The sequence below is a fragment of the Chiloscyllium punctatum genome, chromosome 11, assembly GCF_047496795.1.
Source record: "Chiloscyllium punctatum isolate Juve2018m chromosome 11, sChiPun1.3, whole genome shotgun sequence".
Classification (NCBI taxonomy): domain Eukaryota; kingdom Metazoa; phylum Chordata; class Chondrichthyes; order Orectolobiformes; family Hemiscylliidae; genus Chiloscyllium; species Chiloscyllium punctatum.
In genome coordinates this window covers 10,887,126-10,906,803 of record NC_092749.1, presented here as the reverse complement: position 1 = coordinate 10,906,803, position 19,678 = coordinate 10,887,126, and the positions used below count along the sequence as shown (strand labels likewise).

Sequence of the window (19,678 nt, the reverse complement as noted above, 5' to 3'; positions counted from 1 at the left end):
TTCTGGATTAGTGATGCTGGAAGAGCACAGCAGTTCAGGCAGCATCCAAGTAGCTTCGAAATCGACGTTTCGGGCAAAAGCCCTTCATCAAAGGGCTTTTGCCCGAAATGTCAATTTCATAGTTAGTAAGTTTGCAGATGTCACCAAAATTGGAGGTGTAGTGGACAGTGAAGAGGATTACCTCAGATTACAGATGTGCCAATGGGCTAATAAGTGGCAGATGGAGTTTAATTCAGATAAACGTGAGGTTCTGCATTTTGGGAAAGCAAATCTTAGCAGGACTTATCCACTTAATGGTAAGTTCCTCGGGATTGTTGCGAAACAAAGAAACCTTGGAGTGCAGGTTTATAACGCCTTGAAAGTGGAGTCGCAGGTAGATATGATAGTGAAGAAGGTGTTTGGTATGCTTTCCTTTATTGGTCAGAGTATTGAGTACAGGAGTTGGGAGATCATACTGCTGCTGTACAGGACATTGGTTAGGCCACTGTTAGAACACTGCTTGCAATTCTGGTCTCCTCCCTATCGGAGAGATGTTGTGAAACTTGAAAGGATTCAGAAAAGATTTACAAGCATTTTGCCAGAGTTGGAGGATTTGAGCTATAGGGAGAGGTTGAACAGGCTGGGACTGTTTTCCCTGGAGTGTCAGAGACTATGGGGTGACCTTATAGACGCTTACAAAATTATGAGGGGCATGGATAGGGTAAATAGACAAAGTCTTTTCCCTGGGGTCGGAAAGTCCAGAACTAGAGGTCATAGGTTTAAGGTGAGAGGGGAAAGATATAAAAGAGACCTAACGGACAACAATTTTACGCAGAGGGTGGTACATGCATGGAATGAGCTGCCAGAGGAAGTTGTGGAGGCTAGTACAATTGCAACATTGAAAAAGCATTTGGATGGGTATATGAATAGGAAGGGTTTGGAGGGATATGGGCTGGGTGCTGGCAGGTGGGACTAGATTGAGTTGGGACATTTGGTCAGCATGGATGGGTTGGATCGTAGGGTCTGTTTCTGTGCTGTACATCTCTATGACTTTATGACTCTATGACTCAGTCCGTACTGTTTTCTGGGAAAAACAGTGCTATACCTGCTTACTAACTTGTTGCGAATTTGTGTACCCAGACCACCAGATCCTTCTGGACCACCAAATTCTGCAATCTTCCTCCATTAAACAATATATGACCAAAGTTCACCAGTTCCCACATTATACTCCATCTGCTATTTTGTTGCATATTCACTTGTCCAGTCCATATCCATTTTCAGACTCTCTAATGCCCCTTACAATCACAAACACAGAGAATGCAAATAATGCTCAGCAGGTCTGGGAGCATCTGTGGAGAGAGAAACGGAGTTCATATTTCAAGTTCTGTTTGAGTCTCACTCAGAACATCTCTCCGCAGATGCTGCCAGACCTGCTGAGTTTCTCCAGTCTTCTCTGTGTTTGCTTCCAACATCTGCAATACTTTACTTTTGCCTGCATACCGATCTTGGCTTCCTTGGCAAATTTAACTGCTGTGCTTTCAGTTTCCACATTCAAGTCATTGGTACAGATTATAAATATTTGAGATGCCAGCACCCTTACCTGTGGCATTCACATAATTACAGCTTGCTAATCCAAAAAAAGATGTGAGTGTCATTACTGACTGCTTCGTGTTCACTAACTGATAGTTAACTAATAAATCCTTTATTGATGTTCCCCTTTCTACCATAGTCTTTCATGGTAGCTTGTCAAATGACTTTTAGAAATCGATATACAATGATCCATTTCTAGTTTTTAAAAATTCTCCATTATCCATCTACCTTGCTACTCATCAAATTATCTATTTACAAAAATAACTTTTTAAAAATTCCAATGTTAAATTCTTAAAAGTTTTTGAGGTGATGTCAATTGAAAAATTTAAGCTGATATTGATAGTTTTCTGTCAGGTATGGTTATTATGGAACCAATAGAGTTGAGATTCAGGTCAGCTGTGATATAATTTTATGACAGATCAGATTTACAAGGGAGGTCTTGTGGAGCACTGGGTAGTGCCCTGACTCTCAGCTAGAAGCTCCAGGCTCGAGTCCCACTTGAGGATCTGTTGGCCACTGGTGGTATGTTTAGAACTTACTAGTGCATTGTGTATTTGTAAATCCTTCCAAGATGCCTAAGGGAGATTGAGAACGGTGTGTGGTCAGTGATACTTGACATATCTGACTTTCACCAGGGAAAACAAGCAATAAATCACTGACTTAAGCATGTGTTGTGTCTGCCCCATCCACGTCAAGGTGCAGGAGGTTTTCTAAGTCAGGTTTGGGTGACTGAACGGGCTCCTTATGTTCCCATTAGTGCCAATATCTAAGATGTCACTGATTTGGAGAGAAGCTTCATGTTAAGTCACTGGTCAATCAGTAAATGCGTTACCTGGTGGTCCCAGAGGTTTCTCTAATGCTTCATCTGAGAGGGTTGTCTGTTCCTCCCCAAACAGTGGCAAACTTTCTCCACCCTCAAACATTCCAGAAACAGCCACTTTATAGGTGGTGCCAGCTCTGGAAATAAAACACAATTTGACACGGTCGTTCACATCAAAATGTTCATCTTGCAATCAAATTGATCACTTCATTATGAGAAAAACCTGTAGCCAGTTGTTAACAATTCCAAGAGGGTATGAGAAAAAAAAATTGTTTACAAGGTAGGCACTCCCTCAACTGTACTCCCAATTTACTACAAAAACAGAAATTGCTGGAGAAAGTCAACAGGTCTGACAGCATTTGTGGAGAGGCAAACAGAATTATTGTTTCGGAAACTAAAAGAGAAAATGCTGGAAAATCTCAGCAGGCCTGGCAGCATCTGTAAGGAGAGAAAAGAGCCAACGTTTCGAGACTAACTGACCCTTTGTCAAAGCTGTTTCGGGTCTGGTGACTCTACTTCAGAACTCAGCATTTATCATCCTTCTGTACAGTCATTGCTGGTCTAAAACATTTCGAACATAGAATAGTGGAGCATAGGTTCTGGCCCTTCAGCCTACCATGCATATACCAACCAGATGCCATTCTAAACTAATCCTTTTTGCCTGCACATGATCCTTATCCCACTATTCTCTGCTTGTTCATGCATCTGTCAAGATGCCTCTTAAACATTGTTATTGATCTGCATCTAATACCTCCCCTGGCAGTGAGTTCCAGCTAAATAACAGACTCTGTATAAAAACTTGCCTTGCATATCTCTTTTAAACTTTCCCCCTCTCATTTTAAACTTATGTCCCCTAGAGGTTGACATTCTGTGCTTTGGAAAAGACTCTGACTATCTACCCTATCCATGCCTCTTATAATTTTATAGACTTCTAGCAGGTCACCCATCAGCTTCTGACGCTCTAGTGAAAACAATCTGAGTTTGTCTAACCTTTCCATACAGCTAATACAATACAATCCACTCTCACATCCTGGTAAACATCTTTTTGCCCTCTCCAAAGCCTCCACATTCTTCCTATAGTGTGGCGACCTAAAACTACCTCAATTTCTCTCACAGCAGCTTGGAATGAGTTTGGCAGGAGTACTTTAAATGAGGTTTCCGACAAGCCTCTACCACCATTACATCTGCCTCCATCCCCTTTTATCTCTGATCTCCCCTTCCAGCTGCTCATAGGACTTCTCAGAGTTTGAGGGCATTTGACCAGAGCACGACTGAACAAACCTTACCTTGTGCCACACAGGGAGACACAGGGAAATGACTAGTCAGTGTGAATTTTGAAAGAATTAACTTAATGGAGGAGAGAGATATAGAAAGGTTTAGGGAGAGAATTTCAGAGCTCGGGATTCAGAAAGCTGAAGGCATAAGTGCTAACAATCCAGTTACGAAACTTAGGGATGTACAAGCTGCCAGAACTGACGAAGTGCAGATATCCTGGAGGTTGTACAAAGTTAAAAATCACACAACACCAGGTTATTGTCCAACAGGTTTAATTGGAAGCACCAGCTTTCGGAGCGCTGCTCCATCAGGTGGCCCACAACCACCTGAAAGCTAGTGCTTCCAATTAAACCTGTTGGACTATAACCTGGTGTTGTGTGATTTTTAACTTTGTTCACCCCAGTCCAACACCAGCATCTCCAAATCCTGAAGGTTGAGGTGGGTGGGTTTGGTGCAGAGGGATGGTGAGGCTGGTGAAGGTTGAGGCCATTTGAACGCAACTATGAAAATGTAAAATCTGAGTCGCTGGCAGTTACAGGGAGCAGTGAGAATAAAGACTATCAGTGAGTGGGGGGTTTGGTATTTCTGTGGGTATTGACAGCAGAAGATTGCAGGTTTGAGTCTGGATGTGACTGCTGTTGAAGTAACATTCAAGGCCATGGATCTGGTGTGGGGCAGTGGAACTACTGTGTATTTTTGGCAGTGCAGACTTGATAGGCCAAAGAGTCCCTTCTGTACTGTGTGATTCAGAATTCCAGACGATCTCAGGTTTCTGGAGGATGAAAAGTGCAGCCAGGAGAATGTTGGAATGGCGGAAGCTGGAAGTGACATGGTCATGGATGAAGCTTCAGCAGCAAATGACCTCAGGCAGGGGTAGAAAGGGGAACTTTGCGGAAGGAGACGGGCAATTGTGGCACTGGACAGTGCATGCAGTCTTGAACTCAGCTTAGGGTCAAATAGGAACAGATTGACAAAACGTAGAACAAAAGGAATCATTCTGCCGGAACCAGATGGTCAACAAAGCTTCAGCTGGAAGACAGACTTTCCAGCGAGCTGTTATGTATGGAGAACATAACGACAATATGATAAAATATTCTACAGGCATTCCGTATGTGGCTGTTTTTAATAGCACTGAGTGCCTTTGATTGACAAACTATTCCAAATGGTTGTAATCAAAACAGCATTAAATAAATGTTTAAATATGATAACTCCCTCATGAGCATCAAAATTTGTTTCAGTCTTTACCTTCCCCACTCGAACTGGTAACATAGTTTAGCAAATATATGGAACACTGATATCTAATTGTACCAATGGGAGGTGACTCAACTCTAAAGAAATTTGAATTAAAACAAAACTTAAAGGATGAAGCTAAAATAAATATGAAAACAGTGACATCATGGTCTAATGGAAAACAGATAAAGCAACCACCAAGCGTTTTCTGCAGAATAAAAAGAGAGGGTAGTTATCAATGGTTATCGAGTGGGGATAAGTGGTCAACCAGTAACCATTTCTCTTGGCCCAGGGACCCTTGTATTCAGGTGAAATGACAACCAAAAGCTGGCAGAAAGACAATCCGGTCAACCAGAGTGTAATGAAAAGAAGATGTTTGCAGCAAAGAGAGTAATGCAAACCAGCCACCACATTTCCCAAACTGGGCTGTAATCATTCTTTCATCACTGTCACTCCTTCCAAGTCAGTAATGATGATTCTATTCGGTTTCAGTTCACTGCTGCCGTTTTATTATGAGTAAGAAGAGAAAAGAAACCATATTTTCAAAGTCTCTGATCTCACCAGGGCTCCCTGCCCTATTGTGAGGTCAGGCAATGATCTCAATTACCCCACCATCAGAATACTTTCCAAGAATCAACACTGAAATCCCACATTTGGGAATGTCACCTCTCCTTACTTTAGCTCATTCTCCCCTTCTACCCTCTTCCAAGTTCAGTGGACATCTGCCCTTGGCTCTTCACCCAGAATTCTTCATACAAATAACATTTAATACAGCAAATTACAAAAGGTTCAGCCTTTCTCCTTCCAATAGTACACATTTGGAAGAGCTTAAATGGCCGAACTTTAAAAACAAAAGATGCATAAAAATTTAGAGTTCTGCATGATTAAACAGGAGTCGCCTGAGACCTCTGACAATGCATAAATGAATCCTTAAACTTATTGAGGCAAATCAACACATCATTTCTCAGTAGCTTGTTTTTACTTCCATTTGAACCACCAATTTTCAAAACTTGGCCCATCAAGATTGGGCCTTAAATCCAGCCATCAATGTACTACAAAGGGACAGATATCAGAAACTCAGTAGGCAGACATCATCTCATGGATAGATCAATAGATTTACATGTGAAATAATAGATAAATGGCAGAGAGTTGTGGGCTGGAATGTATTCACAAGGTTGAGGATTTTAATAGGGAGGCAATGGACTGGTGGTATTATCACTGGATTATCAATTCAGAAACGCAGGTAATATTCTGGAGACCTGGGTTCATAATCCTGCCACGGTAGATGGTGGAATTTGAAATCAGGAATTAAGAGTGTAACGATGACCATGAGTTGATTGTTGGCGAAAAGGCCCATCTGACTCATTAATGTTGTTCTGGGAAGGAAACTGCCATCATTACCTGGTCTGGTCTACATGTGACTCCAGACCCACAGCAATGTGGTTAACTCTTAAATGTCCTCTGGGGCAATTAGGGATGGACAATAAACATTGCCCTAGTCAGAGACAACACTGTCCCATGAATTAATTTTAAAAAACTAAATGCAGCAGAGTATACCCAAAACTGAGTACCCCAGGATAGAGTACCTCCACTAGCAGACATGACATATTTACATGGGTAACTTTCATTTTAAATATTTAGCTCCACAAACATGAAAACTATAAAAATAAAGTTAGACTGCCAGGGCATTCCCTCTCGTCCCCAAAGTCTCAGTGTAAAAGCTTCAGAAATCTTAGAACAGGGTAAACAGTATCCCATTTTTCCAGGAGTTGTGTTATTCTCCTGACAGAGACATGCAAGATGAGCAGGAGAATCCCAAAGGATTCCACATGGCTTCAAAATTGGGAATTAATTCCATTTCTGAGCTCTTAGTTAACAATTCCCAATCTTGAACTCCCTTAACCTGAAGATGGCACAAGCTGGGGTGGGAGCTAAAGTCTAAATTGGACCAAGACATACAATGGCTTACAGTGCAACTGGCTCCAGTTATTGTGTTTAACACTGAAATGAAGTTACAAAACTGAGTCAGGTAATGCATGGAGAAATCCTCCTGCATGGAGTTGAGCATGAAACTTCAAACTTATTGGGATAAAACAGGACAGTCTCCCATTTGAATTTGAGTGCAAACATTTAGTTGGGAGTCCAAGGATGCTTGGAACCTATAGTGGGGTCCAACACTTGACATGAGCTAGTGCTCCCAACAACGTGCCCTGTGGAATATAGGACTGGCCACACCATCAACCCAACCAGCCCACTTTTCACCTCTCTGAGTCTTTCAGACATACTACTGGGTGGCAGGACTCAAAATTGAACCAAATAATCTAAACACAACATTAATTTAAGAGAAAATCCACAGTACAAACCATTCCCACATCAAAAAACTCAAACATTATTCTCAGATGCACTAGAATCAAGCCATTAAGGGAGTTAGTGGCATGATGGTAATGTTATTCAGCTAGTGATTCAGACTGCCCCAGTATTCTGGGGAATATGAGTTCACATCCCACCATGGTAAAATAGGAAGTTGACAAAAATGTAGAATGGAAAAAGAAATTTAATCAACCTGTTCAGAGATGTTGTTATGACACACTTCTGTCATGGGTAGGACTTCATGGCTCTGAGGTAGGAACACCACCATTGAACTGCATGAGCCCAAATTTGGAATTAAACAGTAGCCATTTACCCAATGTTAGCTTTTGCTGCAACATATGCCTTTAAGGAAGAAGATCTGCCATCCTTACCCAGGCCCACAGCAAGGGAATTCACTCTGAAATAGCCAAACAAGTCATTCAGTTCTTGACCAATTAGTGATGGACAATAAATGCTCAGCTAGCCAGCGATGATCACATTCACATGAATGTATTTTTTTTAAAATATAGGGCCTTATTAAAACAATGTATAGACACCCTGAGCATGTGGTCCCTGTTACATCCTAGTGGAGGGACAGAGAGGAAACCAGTCTTCCTCACTGACATGCATCTTGATTACTTTCATCTATTTCTGGCAGGAAGCTACAACCTGTCATTGCTGACTGCTCTATAAAGTCAGTAAAATCAAAAGAGGGGATCTCAAGATCATAATTCAACCTCTCAACTAAACATATTTCCAGATTTTCTCTAGTAGATGGTAATTAGCCTATGAAGGACCACAGGCATCTTCCTGGAGGGGTATTACTGGCGGAATGAATTCTTCCTCATCTCAATTCCAAAAGGTCATCCCTTTCCAAACAAAGAATGGGGGGGACGCCAGGAGCAATCTTTCATGATTAATAAGCTCAGGACTAAACTGGCTATGTTAGCATCATTCTAAAGTATACTCTAGCAAGAAGATATAGGATCATAATTAGGCCATTCGGCCCATCAGGTCTGCTCCATTATTCGATCATAAATGATATGTTTTTCAACCCTATTCTCCTGCCTTTTCCACTTAGTTTTTGATCCCTTTACTAATCAAGAATTCATCTAACTTAAACACACTCAATGACTTGACCTCCACAGTCTTCTGTGGCAACACATTCCACAGGGTGACATGGTGGGTCAGTGGTTAGCACTGCAGCCAGGGACCCAGGTTCAATCCCATCCTTGGGTGACTGTGTGGGCTTTCTCCTGGTGCTCTGATTTCCTCCAGTAGTCCAAGGAAATGCAGGTTGGATGGATTGGCCATGCTAAATTGCTCATAGTGTCCAGGATAGGTGGCTTAGTCATGGGAAATACAGGGATAGGGTGGCTACGGGTGGGGTGCTCTTCAGATGATCAGTGTGGACTGGATGGGCCAAATGACCTCGATGTGAACTGCATGGATTCTATGACATTCACCACCCTCTAGCTGAAGAAATTCCTCCTCACCTCAGTTCTCAAGAATTATCTCTTTATAAACAACATTATATTTACCTCAACTCTTCCAGTACCACGGTTGTATCATATGGCCCCAGTACCATTTCTCCCTGTTGTTCTTCTCTTCCCCTGGGATGGTAGATGACCTTATATCCTGTGACTTCCCCCGGGGAGGGGTCCCAGGTGACTCTGAAGCTCGTCCGGGCAGGTTCGGAAGTTTGTAAGTTTTGTGGAGGTTTGTACGGAGAGGCTGTTAAAGAGTGGGAAACGATCCAGTGTTAATGACAGTATGTCATCACAAACAGTACTGAATGCAACACATTAAAGCAATTTACTAAATATCAGCATATTAAAATGCAGGCAGGAACAGAACAACACAACTCCCAGCGTGACCCGTATAGTTTTGATGTCTTGTCAACACAACACCAGCACTCCCCACCCATCTGGCAGCCTAGAGAATCTCCCGGGAGAGACAAAGAATCAAACATTAAGCCAGGCCAAGCTATGTTGACAGGTCTGAAGTCAAGTAGTTAAGGGCCTTACAGATGGCCAGGAGAACTGAGGACAGTGATTTGTTCTCACTGCACTTCAACACGGAAACTGCTATTGGCGACGTCGGATGACGACGTTTAATTGAAGCAGTCATTGCCTATTGTCATGGAAAAGAAAAGGGGAGCAATTAATAAGTGCACAGCAAGATCTCACAAACAGCACTCTGGCAATCTGCATTTCTCTAACATTGACTAACAGATAAATATTGTCCAGGATATCGGCCAGGACATTCTTTGGAATAGTGCCATGGGATCTTCTACATCAAACTGAGAGGGCAGATTGAGCTACAGTTTAATGTCTCCTCGAGTAGTATGTCCCTCATGGTAATATCAGCTGGGTTGTGCGTTCAAAAGTGCTTGGACTGACACAAGAACACAAGTCTTTAATCGTACCATCACTCAGTTGCCTCAATGCTGCTTTGTGAAGCAGATTTGTGCAAACAGTATGGGTTGGATGCCAAACAAGCTGAGGTTACAACGAAAGGCCCACCTTCCCAAACCCTGCCTTTAGTTGAGGTGTGGTGACCCTCTGGTTCAACTCACCATCAATTGTCTCTCTTGAATGTGAAAGCTGTCCTCTAGGATAAAGGGACACCAATTTCATACTGATATAAAGGTTAATTACTTCTCTCAGAGGATTGTGAGTCTTTGAAACTTCTTCCCACAGAGAGCTATAGAGGGGAGCAGAGTCCTTGTGCATATTTAAGGCTGAGATAGATAGATTTTTGATCAGCCGACACACCAAGAGTTATGGTAAAAGGGCAGGAAAGTGGGTGTGAGGAATGTCAGATCAGCCATGATCTAAATTACTGGTGCAGCAGACCTGACGGGCAGAATGGCCTACTCCTGTTCCTAATTCTATGGATTATGATGACTTTATTTTAAGACATATAACTGGCAGAAATCTTAAATATAAGACTTGCTGGTTGGGAATATCTATTCAGAAAGCTTTTATATCTCAGTTTAGGTGGTTCAGATACAACCGTCTCACCTGTGGTTCCTTGTCCTGATCTTAATTTCCCTTCTGCTTTTCTGTACATTGGAATCACAGAGATATTGTACGTTGTTTGAGGATTGAGTCGCCTTAGGACAGTGGTGGTCACGTGAGAAGGAATCTTGGTTCCAATGGCCCTTCCTCCTGTGGCTGGTCGGTACGAGAGTCTGTAGTTCAGGACATTGCCTGGAGCTGGTAGCCACCTCACACGGAAACTGTTGACCATTTCGTCTGATATGGTCAACGTCTTAGCCTCTGGTGTAGCTGTTCAACAGTAGAAGAGAAAGATGTTGGAGTTGATTTTTTTTTTGACAAGTCAGTTTGGTTAACTTTTGAAGCGTAGGAATGCAGCCATAGAAGTCTGCAGTACAGAAAAAGGTCCTTTCATCCATCAAGTCTGCACCAACCTAACCATTCTAATCCCCTTTCCCAGCACATGACCCATAACTTTGTATGGCTTGGCATCACAAGTACACATCTAAATACTTCTTAAATGTAACAAGGGTTGTTACCTCTACACCCTTACAGGCAGTGAGTTTCAGATTCCTACCATCCTCTGGGTTCAAGCACTTTCCCTCACACCTCCACTAAATCTTCTGCCCCTTCCTTAAACCTGTACCCCTTGTTTATTTATCCCTCCATCAAGAGGAAATATCTACCCAATCTATGCCCCTCATAATTTTATACAACTCAATCATATCCCCTCTTATTCTGCTCTGTGCCAAGAGAAACAATTCCAGTCTGTTCAATCTCTCTTCATAACTCAAACTATCCAGCCCAGACAACTTCCTGGTAAGTTATTTGTCAGAGCATTGATACAAGAGTTAAGACATCATGGGGCTGTACAAGAGACAGGTAAGACCACTTTTGCAGAACGGCAGACAATTTTGATAGCCCTGCTATGGAAAGTATGTTATTAAACTGAAAAGTTTGCAAAAAAGATTTACTAGGATGTTACCAAGACTGGAGGGTTTGAGATATAAGGATAGACCGGCACTTTTTTCCATGGAGTGTAGGACTCTGAGGGGTGATCTTATCGAGGCCTACAAAATCATAAGGGGGATAGATAAGGTAAAAAGCTAAGGTCTTTGCCCTCTAGTTTTGGACTCCCCTACACCGGGGAATAGATTTAAGATGAGAGAAGAAAGATTAAAAAGGGACCTGAGGGACACCTTCTTCACACAGAGATGTGTATGTGGAACGAGCTGCCGAGGAGATGTTAGAGGTGAGTACAATTACCATATTTAAAAGGCATCTGACTAGGTACATGGTTAGGAAAGGTTTAGAGGGGCAAAACGCAGGAAAATTATACTAGTTCAGTTTAGGAAAACTGGGTGGTATGGATGAGTTGTTCCGAAGCATCTGTTTCTGTGCTGTAAGACTCTATAAATCTCATTGATACTGGAAATGCAGGGAATTTAGAGAAAAGAGGCAACCAAACTACAAATAGTAAGCTCCTACAGACAATCACAACCAGGTCATCGACTTGTAATTTATTAGGTAAGGGATAAAGATTGACTAGGGTTCTGGGGTATTTCCACTGCTCTTTCCCAAATTGGTGCTGCAGAAGCTTTTTACATTGTGCTTGAGAGAGCACACTGAGTCGCTGCTGACATCAGAGCAGAGATGTAAAGCAGACAGCCAACTTGCTATCGCAGGTTTTATACAACCACACAAAATAAGAATCTATTTAAGGTAAATGGATTGCTGTTATCTGCTGAGTAAGTTGATATAGTTAAGTATTAACCATCAAGAAAGTGGACACATCAGGGATGTTCTAAAGTAGATCATCAGTCAGTGCTAAATGAGACTCAAATCAGCTCTGGAAGACCTGGCAAAAGGATATGTCTACCAATGTTCCATAACCATCATGGAATCCCTACAGTGTGGAAACAGGCCATTCAGTCCTTCAAGTCTACACCAATCCTCAGAAGAGCATATCACCCAATCTCTGTAGCCCTGCAATTCCCATGGATGACCCACCTAGCCTGCACATCCCTGGACACTAATGGGGAATTTAGTGAGGCCAATCCATCCTAACCCACACAACTTTGGACAGTGGGAGGAAAGCGGAGCACCCAGAGGAAGGCCACACAAACACAGAGGGAATGTGCAAACTGCACACAGACAGTTGCCTGAGGTTGGAATCAAACCTGTATCCCTGGCATTGTGAGGTAGCAATGCTAACCACTGAGCCACTGTGCCACCCTAGATTGCTATTCAGAAATCCCCTTGTAAGCAGCACTATATACAGGCATTATGACATGTATAAGCAATACCAGACCTGGCTATAGTATCACCTGTGTCTGCAAAGCCACCAGACTAGGGCCTGAAGGTTGCCACAGATGCAGATTATTGGAGGAGAGGTAGTGTCCATCAAACAGGACAGAAGTCAACTTTTCAGTAGTAGAGAGGAAATGGATGAATTTAAAAGAGAAAGGGATTATTTCTCACATTATATTCTCATAGTGAGAGGTTTATTGGACAATAGGATGAGGCATCCTAACTTTAAAAATATGTTCTTAAGAAGAGTCACTGAACTCAAAATATGAACTCTGTCTCTCACTCTTCCCACAGACGCTGTCAGACCTGTTGAGTTTCTCTAACAGTTTCTGATTCTGTTTCAGATCTGCAGTTCTTTGCTTTATTTAAAAATATGGTGACAGGTCTGCATGAGAGCCATTCAAAACATGATCATTACAGTATAAAAGGTAAGGCTTGTCATACTGGCATGATTTACTGTACCATCAGTGGTTTCTGTTCCTTCAAGTGGATCTCCTTCCCCACTGCCATATGAAGCATAAATCCTGATCTGGTACTTGGTCTCTGGCCGTAGATTCTCCAGTGTTGTTGTGGTGCTGTATCCAGGGACCCACTTTTCTCCACTATCATCATCAAAGAGAGATTTCCAGGTGACACGATAGTTGTACACGTTGCCTGGAGCTGAAGTCCACGAAACGTCGATTGTGGTTGGTGTAACGTTTTCAGTCACAAGGTTACGTGCTGAGCCACGTGCTAATAAACAACCAGATCAATGCAAGGTCAGAATCAGTTCTATCATCTTTGCACTTGAGTCATTACGTTTCATAATCCAGCTTTATCAATGCTTTCACTGATTAATACTTTATCAGATTAATTCAAATACACGTGATTTGTAAGCACTTGTATTTTCTTCCCATTTGTTTTATGGCTATCTGATTTTGCTTTCCATATGACATGCTGCTCAAATTGAGCTCTCTGTCACCAACATCATTTCATTAATGATTGTCTATAACCAGCTAACTGAGGGTGTCACTCCTTGGAAACCAGGCTTACTGCATCATATCACCTTGATACTTCCATCATCCGTCTTCACTTTAACACCTGAACAGGTGAGAGTATTCCCAAATCCCCACTATCTCACCAATCTAAATGCTTGACCAGAACTTAACTGGATCAGCCCACATTAACCAGAAACCCAACTCGACTAGTCACATAAATAAGGTCATCATTGTCCCAAGAGGTGAATGGAGGTGGGGGTGAAGGTGATAGGTCGGAGGGGAAGGTGGAGAGGATAGGTGGGCAAAAGTTTTGCAATTCCTTCCCCTGACACCACATCCCTCACCTCCATCCAAGGCCCCAAAGGAGCCTTCCACATCCATCAACATTTCACTTGCACTTCCACACGTCATTTATTGTATCTGTTGCTCCCGATGCGGTCTCCTCTACATTGGGGAGACTGGATGCCTTCTCGCAGAGCGCTTCAAAGAACATCTCTGGGACACACACACCAACCAACCCCACCACCCCGTGGCTGAACACTTTAACTCCCTCTCCCACTCTGCCGAGGACAAGCAAGTCTGAGCCTCCTCTATTGCCACTCCCTCACCACTCGCACCTGGAGGAAGAACACCTCATCTTCTGCATCGGGACCCTCCAACCCCATGGCATCAATGTGGATTTCACCAGTTTCCTCATTTCCCGTCCCCCCATCTTTTCCCAGTTCCAACCTTCCAGCTCAGCATCACCATCATGACCTGTCCCACTGGGTCCATCTTCCTTCCCATCTATCCGCTCCACCATCCTCTCTCACCTATCACCTTTACCCCCACCTCATCCACCTATTGCACTCTCAGCTACCTTCCCCCCAGCACCACCCCCACCCATTTATCTCTCCACCCCCAAGACTCCCAGCCTCATTCCTGATTAAGGACTTATGCCTGAAACGTCGATCTACCAATTCTCATTGAAACATTGAGTCTTCTTAAGAAGCTTGACAGGGTAAAGGCTGAGAGAAGGTTTCTCTGGGAAAGTCCAGGACCAGATGGCTTTGTCTGAGATGAAAGGACACCAATTTAAGACTGAGGTGAGGAAGAATTCCTTGTCTCAGTGGGTTGAGAGTCCTTGACACAACAGGGTTGCAGGGGCAGAGTCCTTGTGGATATTTAAGGCTGAGAAAGGTAGATTCTGATCAGTCAGGAAATTAAGGGTTAAGGGGCAAGGGCAGGAAAGTGGACATTAGGAATGTTGGATCAGCCTAATCCTATTGAAGGCTGGAGCAGGCTCAAGGAGCCAATCAACTTACTCCTGTTCCTATTTCTTATGGTTTTATAGAAGGACAAGAACAATTGACCCATAAAAACATCACTAAGAAGATTCCCTCCAAGCCAATTACTATCTTGAATTAAAAACATATTGCAGTTCCTGCATCACTGAATCAAAGTCCTGGGACTTCCTCCCTAATAGTATTGTGGGTATACCCTAAACCATATGGACTTGAGTGGTTCAATATATGCGCACATCACCTTCTCAAGGATGGTTAGTAATGGACAACTAATACCAACAATATCCACTTCCTATGAATGAAGCAGGAGTCCTGAATTCATTTTCATACCCATTCAACTCTGCAAACTCCTTCTCTTCTGCATCTGAATTGCTCATACCTCCTGACTTTCTGGTCTGTATTTTTGAACTGTCAGATTTTCCAATTCCCTTCCCTCTGTTTGTTCTGAGCAACACGCCAGTGAAGCAACAACAGAAGACCAGCAATCAGATCTGACACGTTGACCTTTGGCCTTATGATAATAAACTAATCCACTTGTCTAGAAACAATATTTATCATAGAGTCAGAGAGTCATACAACATGGAAACAGACGGTCTAACCTGTTTATGTTGAACAGAATTCCAGACTAAACTAGTCCCACCTGCCTGCTCTAAGTATATATCCCTCCAAATCTTTATTGTTCACATACTTATCCAAATGTCTTTTAAATGTTGTGACCAAACCTGCATCCACCACTTCCTCAGGATGTTCATCCACACGTGAACCACCCTCTGCAAAAAAATTTGCCTCTCAAGTCTTTTTCAAATCTCTCTCCTCTCACCTTAAAAATGTGCCCTCTGGGCTTGAAATCTCCCATCCTAGGGAAAAGACAACGACCATTAGCCTTGTCTATACCTCTCATTACTTAATAACTTTCTCTCAGGTTGCCTCTCAACCTCCAGGCTCCAGTTAAAAGAAAATCCCAGCCTCTCTTTACAAGTCTTTCCAGACTTTCTTTACAATTCAAACCTTCCATACCTGGCAACATCCTGGTAACTCTCTTCTGAACCCTCTCCAGATTAATAATCTCCTTCCTATGACTGGGCAACCAGAACTGGACTCTGTATTCCAGAAGAGGCCTCACCAGTGTCCTGTACAACCTCAGTCTGACTTCCCAACTCCTATACTCAGAGGACTGAGCAATGAAGGCTAGTGTGCCAAACATGTCTCCTTCAGCCACGTTTGTGAGATTGTTCAGTTCCCTGGGTCAAAACCCCTGGAATACTCCTATCTAACATTGCTGTGGGAGCAATATCAGGATGTGGGCATCACTGCATAAGCCAACATTAATGGTATTGACTCAACCACATTGCTGTGGGCCTGAAGTCACATGTAGGGCAGACCAGGTAAGGATAGCAGATCTCCTTTTCCAAAGGACATTGGTGAAGTAGATGGGTTTTCTTGACAATCAGCACTGTTTCATGGTCATAGTGATTTCATTTGGCTTTACTTTTATAGAATTCAAATTCCAGCATCTGCCGTGGCGGGATTCCAATCTGGGTCCCCAGAACATTATCTGGAGCTCTGGATTAACAGTTCAGTGATAATACCATTAGACCATCATTCCCGATGGGCTGCAGTTGTCCAAGAAGGCATTCAACCACCACCTTGGCAAGGCCAATTGTCAGTGACCAATAAATACAGACATTTCCTGAAATGTCCACATCCCAAGAATGCAGATAAAGATATATTGTATATACTGACCTCAACAATTTTCAAAATCAACAAATTGTTCAGGACAATGTGAGGATTTGATTTGATGTGGACAGAGAAACCACTTCTCCTTGCTAGAGGGTAAATAATGAGTGGACACAGATTGATGTAGTTTACAGAAGAATCAGGGAGGATGAGAGCATTATACTTCACAAGTTGTTATGATTTAGAATATACTCATTGCCTGAAAGGGCAAAGTTGAAATGATCTTGCTCATGTAAAGTACCTCTGCTCATTTAGTTCTATTTTGACAATGTGATTGCTTGGACTCGGAGGACTTATGTGTTTTTTTAATTGCGTGAGATGTAAAGCATTTTCTCCCTGAAGGTAGGAGTTGGATCATGACTGCATCTGTGTGCGTAAAACAGCAAAGAGAAATATGGAACGAAAAAGGGCTTTGTGGTCCAATAGTTCTACTGCTTCCATATACAGACGTTTTAGCGTGGATTCTACCCAGCTTGTTTAATCTCTGAGGAGAGTTTCTGCAGTCCTTCTCCCTGCTAACGCCAAGCTGCAGTAAAACATGCCATTGCCATTTTAAATGCCATATTACTCATTCCTGACTGACTGCCTTGCTTGGCCATGTGATTTCAACATTCGGAACAGCTTAGGGGCCAACTGCCTTCCAATTTTGCCCATCCATTTGTAATTATCCTTCAATCCCACTAAATCATTCACCCTGCTGCTTTTCAAACCTGTTCACCATAAGATAAGTTCTTGCTAGGTGCAACTTTGGACTTTGCGCAGTTTTGTGAAAAAAATGTTGTGTTATCATCCTCCTTTTACTAAGCATGAGCTATGGGGAAGGAAACTGCAGGGGATGAGCACATTAAAAATGTGGAGCTTATTCAAGGAAAAGCTCCTGTGTGTCCGAGGTAAGTATGTATCTGTCAGGCAGGGAGGAAAATATAGAACGCATGAGCCGTGGTTTACTAAGGAAGTGGAATCCCTGGTCAAGAAGAAGAAGGAGGCTTATGTTAGGACAAAATGTGAAAACTCAGTTAGGGCGCTTGAGGGTTACAAGGAAGTCAGGAAAGACCCAAAAAGAAAGCTCAGAAGAGCCTGGAGGAGACATGAGAAGTTGTTGGTGGATAGGATCAAGATTAACCCCAAGGCTTTCCATAGATATGTCAGGAATAAAAAAATGACGAGAGTTAAATTAGGGCCAATCAAGGATAATAGTGGGAAGTTGTGAGTGGAGTCAGAGGAGATAGGGGAAGCACTAAATAAATATTTTTCGACAGTGTTCACTATAGAAAATGAAAATGGTGAGGAAGATACAGAGGTACTTGCATCTAGACTAGAAGAGATTGAGGTTCACAAGGAAGAGGTATTAGAAATACTGCAGAGTGTGAAAATAGACAAGTCCACTGGGCCGAATGGGATCTATCCTAGGATCCTCTGGGAAGCAAGGGAAGAGATTGCCGAGCCTTTGGCATTGATCTTCAAGTCATCATTGTTTACAAGGAATAGTGCCTGAGGACTGGAGGATAACAAATGTGGTTCCCTTGTTCAAAAAGGGTAGTAGAGACAACCCTGGTAATTACAGACTAGTGAGTCTCACTTCAGTTGTTGGTAAAGTGTTGGAAAAGGTTATAAGAGATAGGATTTATAACCATCTAAAAAAAGAATAACCTGATCAGGGACAGTCAGCACGGTTTTGTGAAGGGTAGGTTGTGCCTAACGAATCTTATTGAGTTTTTTGACAAAGTGACCAAACAGGTAGATGAGAGTAAACAGGTTGATGTGGTGTATATGAATTTCAGCAAGGCGTTCGATAAGATTCCCCACAGTAGGCTATTATACAAAATGCGGAGGAATGGGATTGTGGGAGACATAGCAGTTTGGATCAGTAATTGGCTTGCTGAAAGAAAACGGAGGGTTATAGTTGATGGAACATGTTCATCTGGGTGTCCAGTTACTAGCGGCATACTGCAAGGGTCGGTGTTGGGTCCACTGCCATTTGTCATTTTAATAAATGACCTGGATGAGGGCTTAGAAGGATGGGTTAGAAAATTTGCGGACGACACTAAGGTCGGTGGAGTTGTGGATAGTGACAAAGGATGTAGTAGGTTGCAGAGAGACATAGATAGGATGCAGAGCTGGGCTGAGGGGTGGCAAATGGAGTTTAATGTGGACAAGTGTGAGGTGATACACTTTGGACAGAGTAATCGGAATGCAAAGTACTGGGCTAATGGTAGGATCCTTGGGAGTGCAGATGAGCAGAGAGATCTCGGTGTCCATGTACACAGACCCCCGAAAGTTGCAACCCAGATTGACAGGGTTGTTAAGAAGGCTTACAGTGTTTTGGCCTTTATTAATAGAGGGATTGAGTTCTGGAACCAGGAGGTTATGCGCAGCTGTACAAAGCTCTGGTACGGCCACACTTGGAGTATTGTGTACAGTTCTGGTTGCCGCATTATAAGAAGGATGTGGAAGCTTTGGAAAGGGTGCAGAGGAGATTTATAGGATGTTGCCTGGTATGGAAGGAATGTCTTACGAGGAAAGGCTGAGGGCCTTGAGGCTGTTCTCGTTAGAGATAAGAAGGTTGAGAGGTGACTTAGTAGAGACATACAAGATAATCAGAGGGTTAGATAGGTGGACAGGGAGAGCCTTTTTCCAAGTATGGGGATGGCAAACACGAGAGGACACAACTTTAAAGTGAGGGGAGATAGGTATAAGACAGATGTAAGTGATAGTTTCTTTACTCAGAGAGTAGTAAGGGTATGGAATGCTTTGCCTGCAATGGTAGTAGATTCGCCAAGTTTAAGTGCATTTAAGTTGTCATTGGACAGGCATATGGACGTAGATGGAATAGTGTAGGTGGGATGGGCTTCAGATTAGTATGACAGGGCGACACAACATCGAGGGCCAAAGGGCCTGTATTGCGCTGTAATGTTCTATGTTCTATGTTCTATGTTCTATGGAAAAATGTAAACCAAGCTGAAGATTTCCTTTGCCCATTATTAGAATTAGACTAAAAGTCAAGATCTAGCTGCTCCATGTGTAGATACCAATGTGCTCTGATTGTGTGCATGTGCATGTCATCTGGCTCAGCTGAGTGTAACAATAACCATTAAGGTTATATTTACAGTCCAGACCATCTTCCAG

General features: G+C 42.7%; 1 protein-coding gene across 1 annotated transcript in view; it reads right to left on the bottom strand.

Moving 5' to 3' along the window:
* The window catches only part of col12a1a (collagen, type XII, alpha 1a), a 267,414-nt gene that overhangs the window by 184,064 nt on the left and 63,672 nt on the right, over window positions 1-19,678 (bottom strand). The window contains exons 13-16 of the mRNA XM_072580290.1: window positions 13,018-13,287; window positions 10,270-10,536; window positions 8,785-8,977; window positions 2,402-2,526 (exon numbers count right to left, since the gene is read on the bottom strand). Coding sequence (XP_072436391.1) covers window positions 2,402-2,526; window positions 8,785-8,977; window positions 10,270-10,536; window positions 13,018-13,287 — 855 coding nt within the window. The remainder of the gene's footprint in view (window positions 1-2,401; window positions 2,527-8,784; window positions 8,978-10,269; window positions 10,537-13,017; window positions 13,288-19,678) is intronic.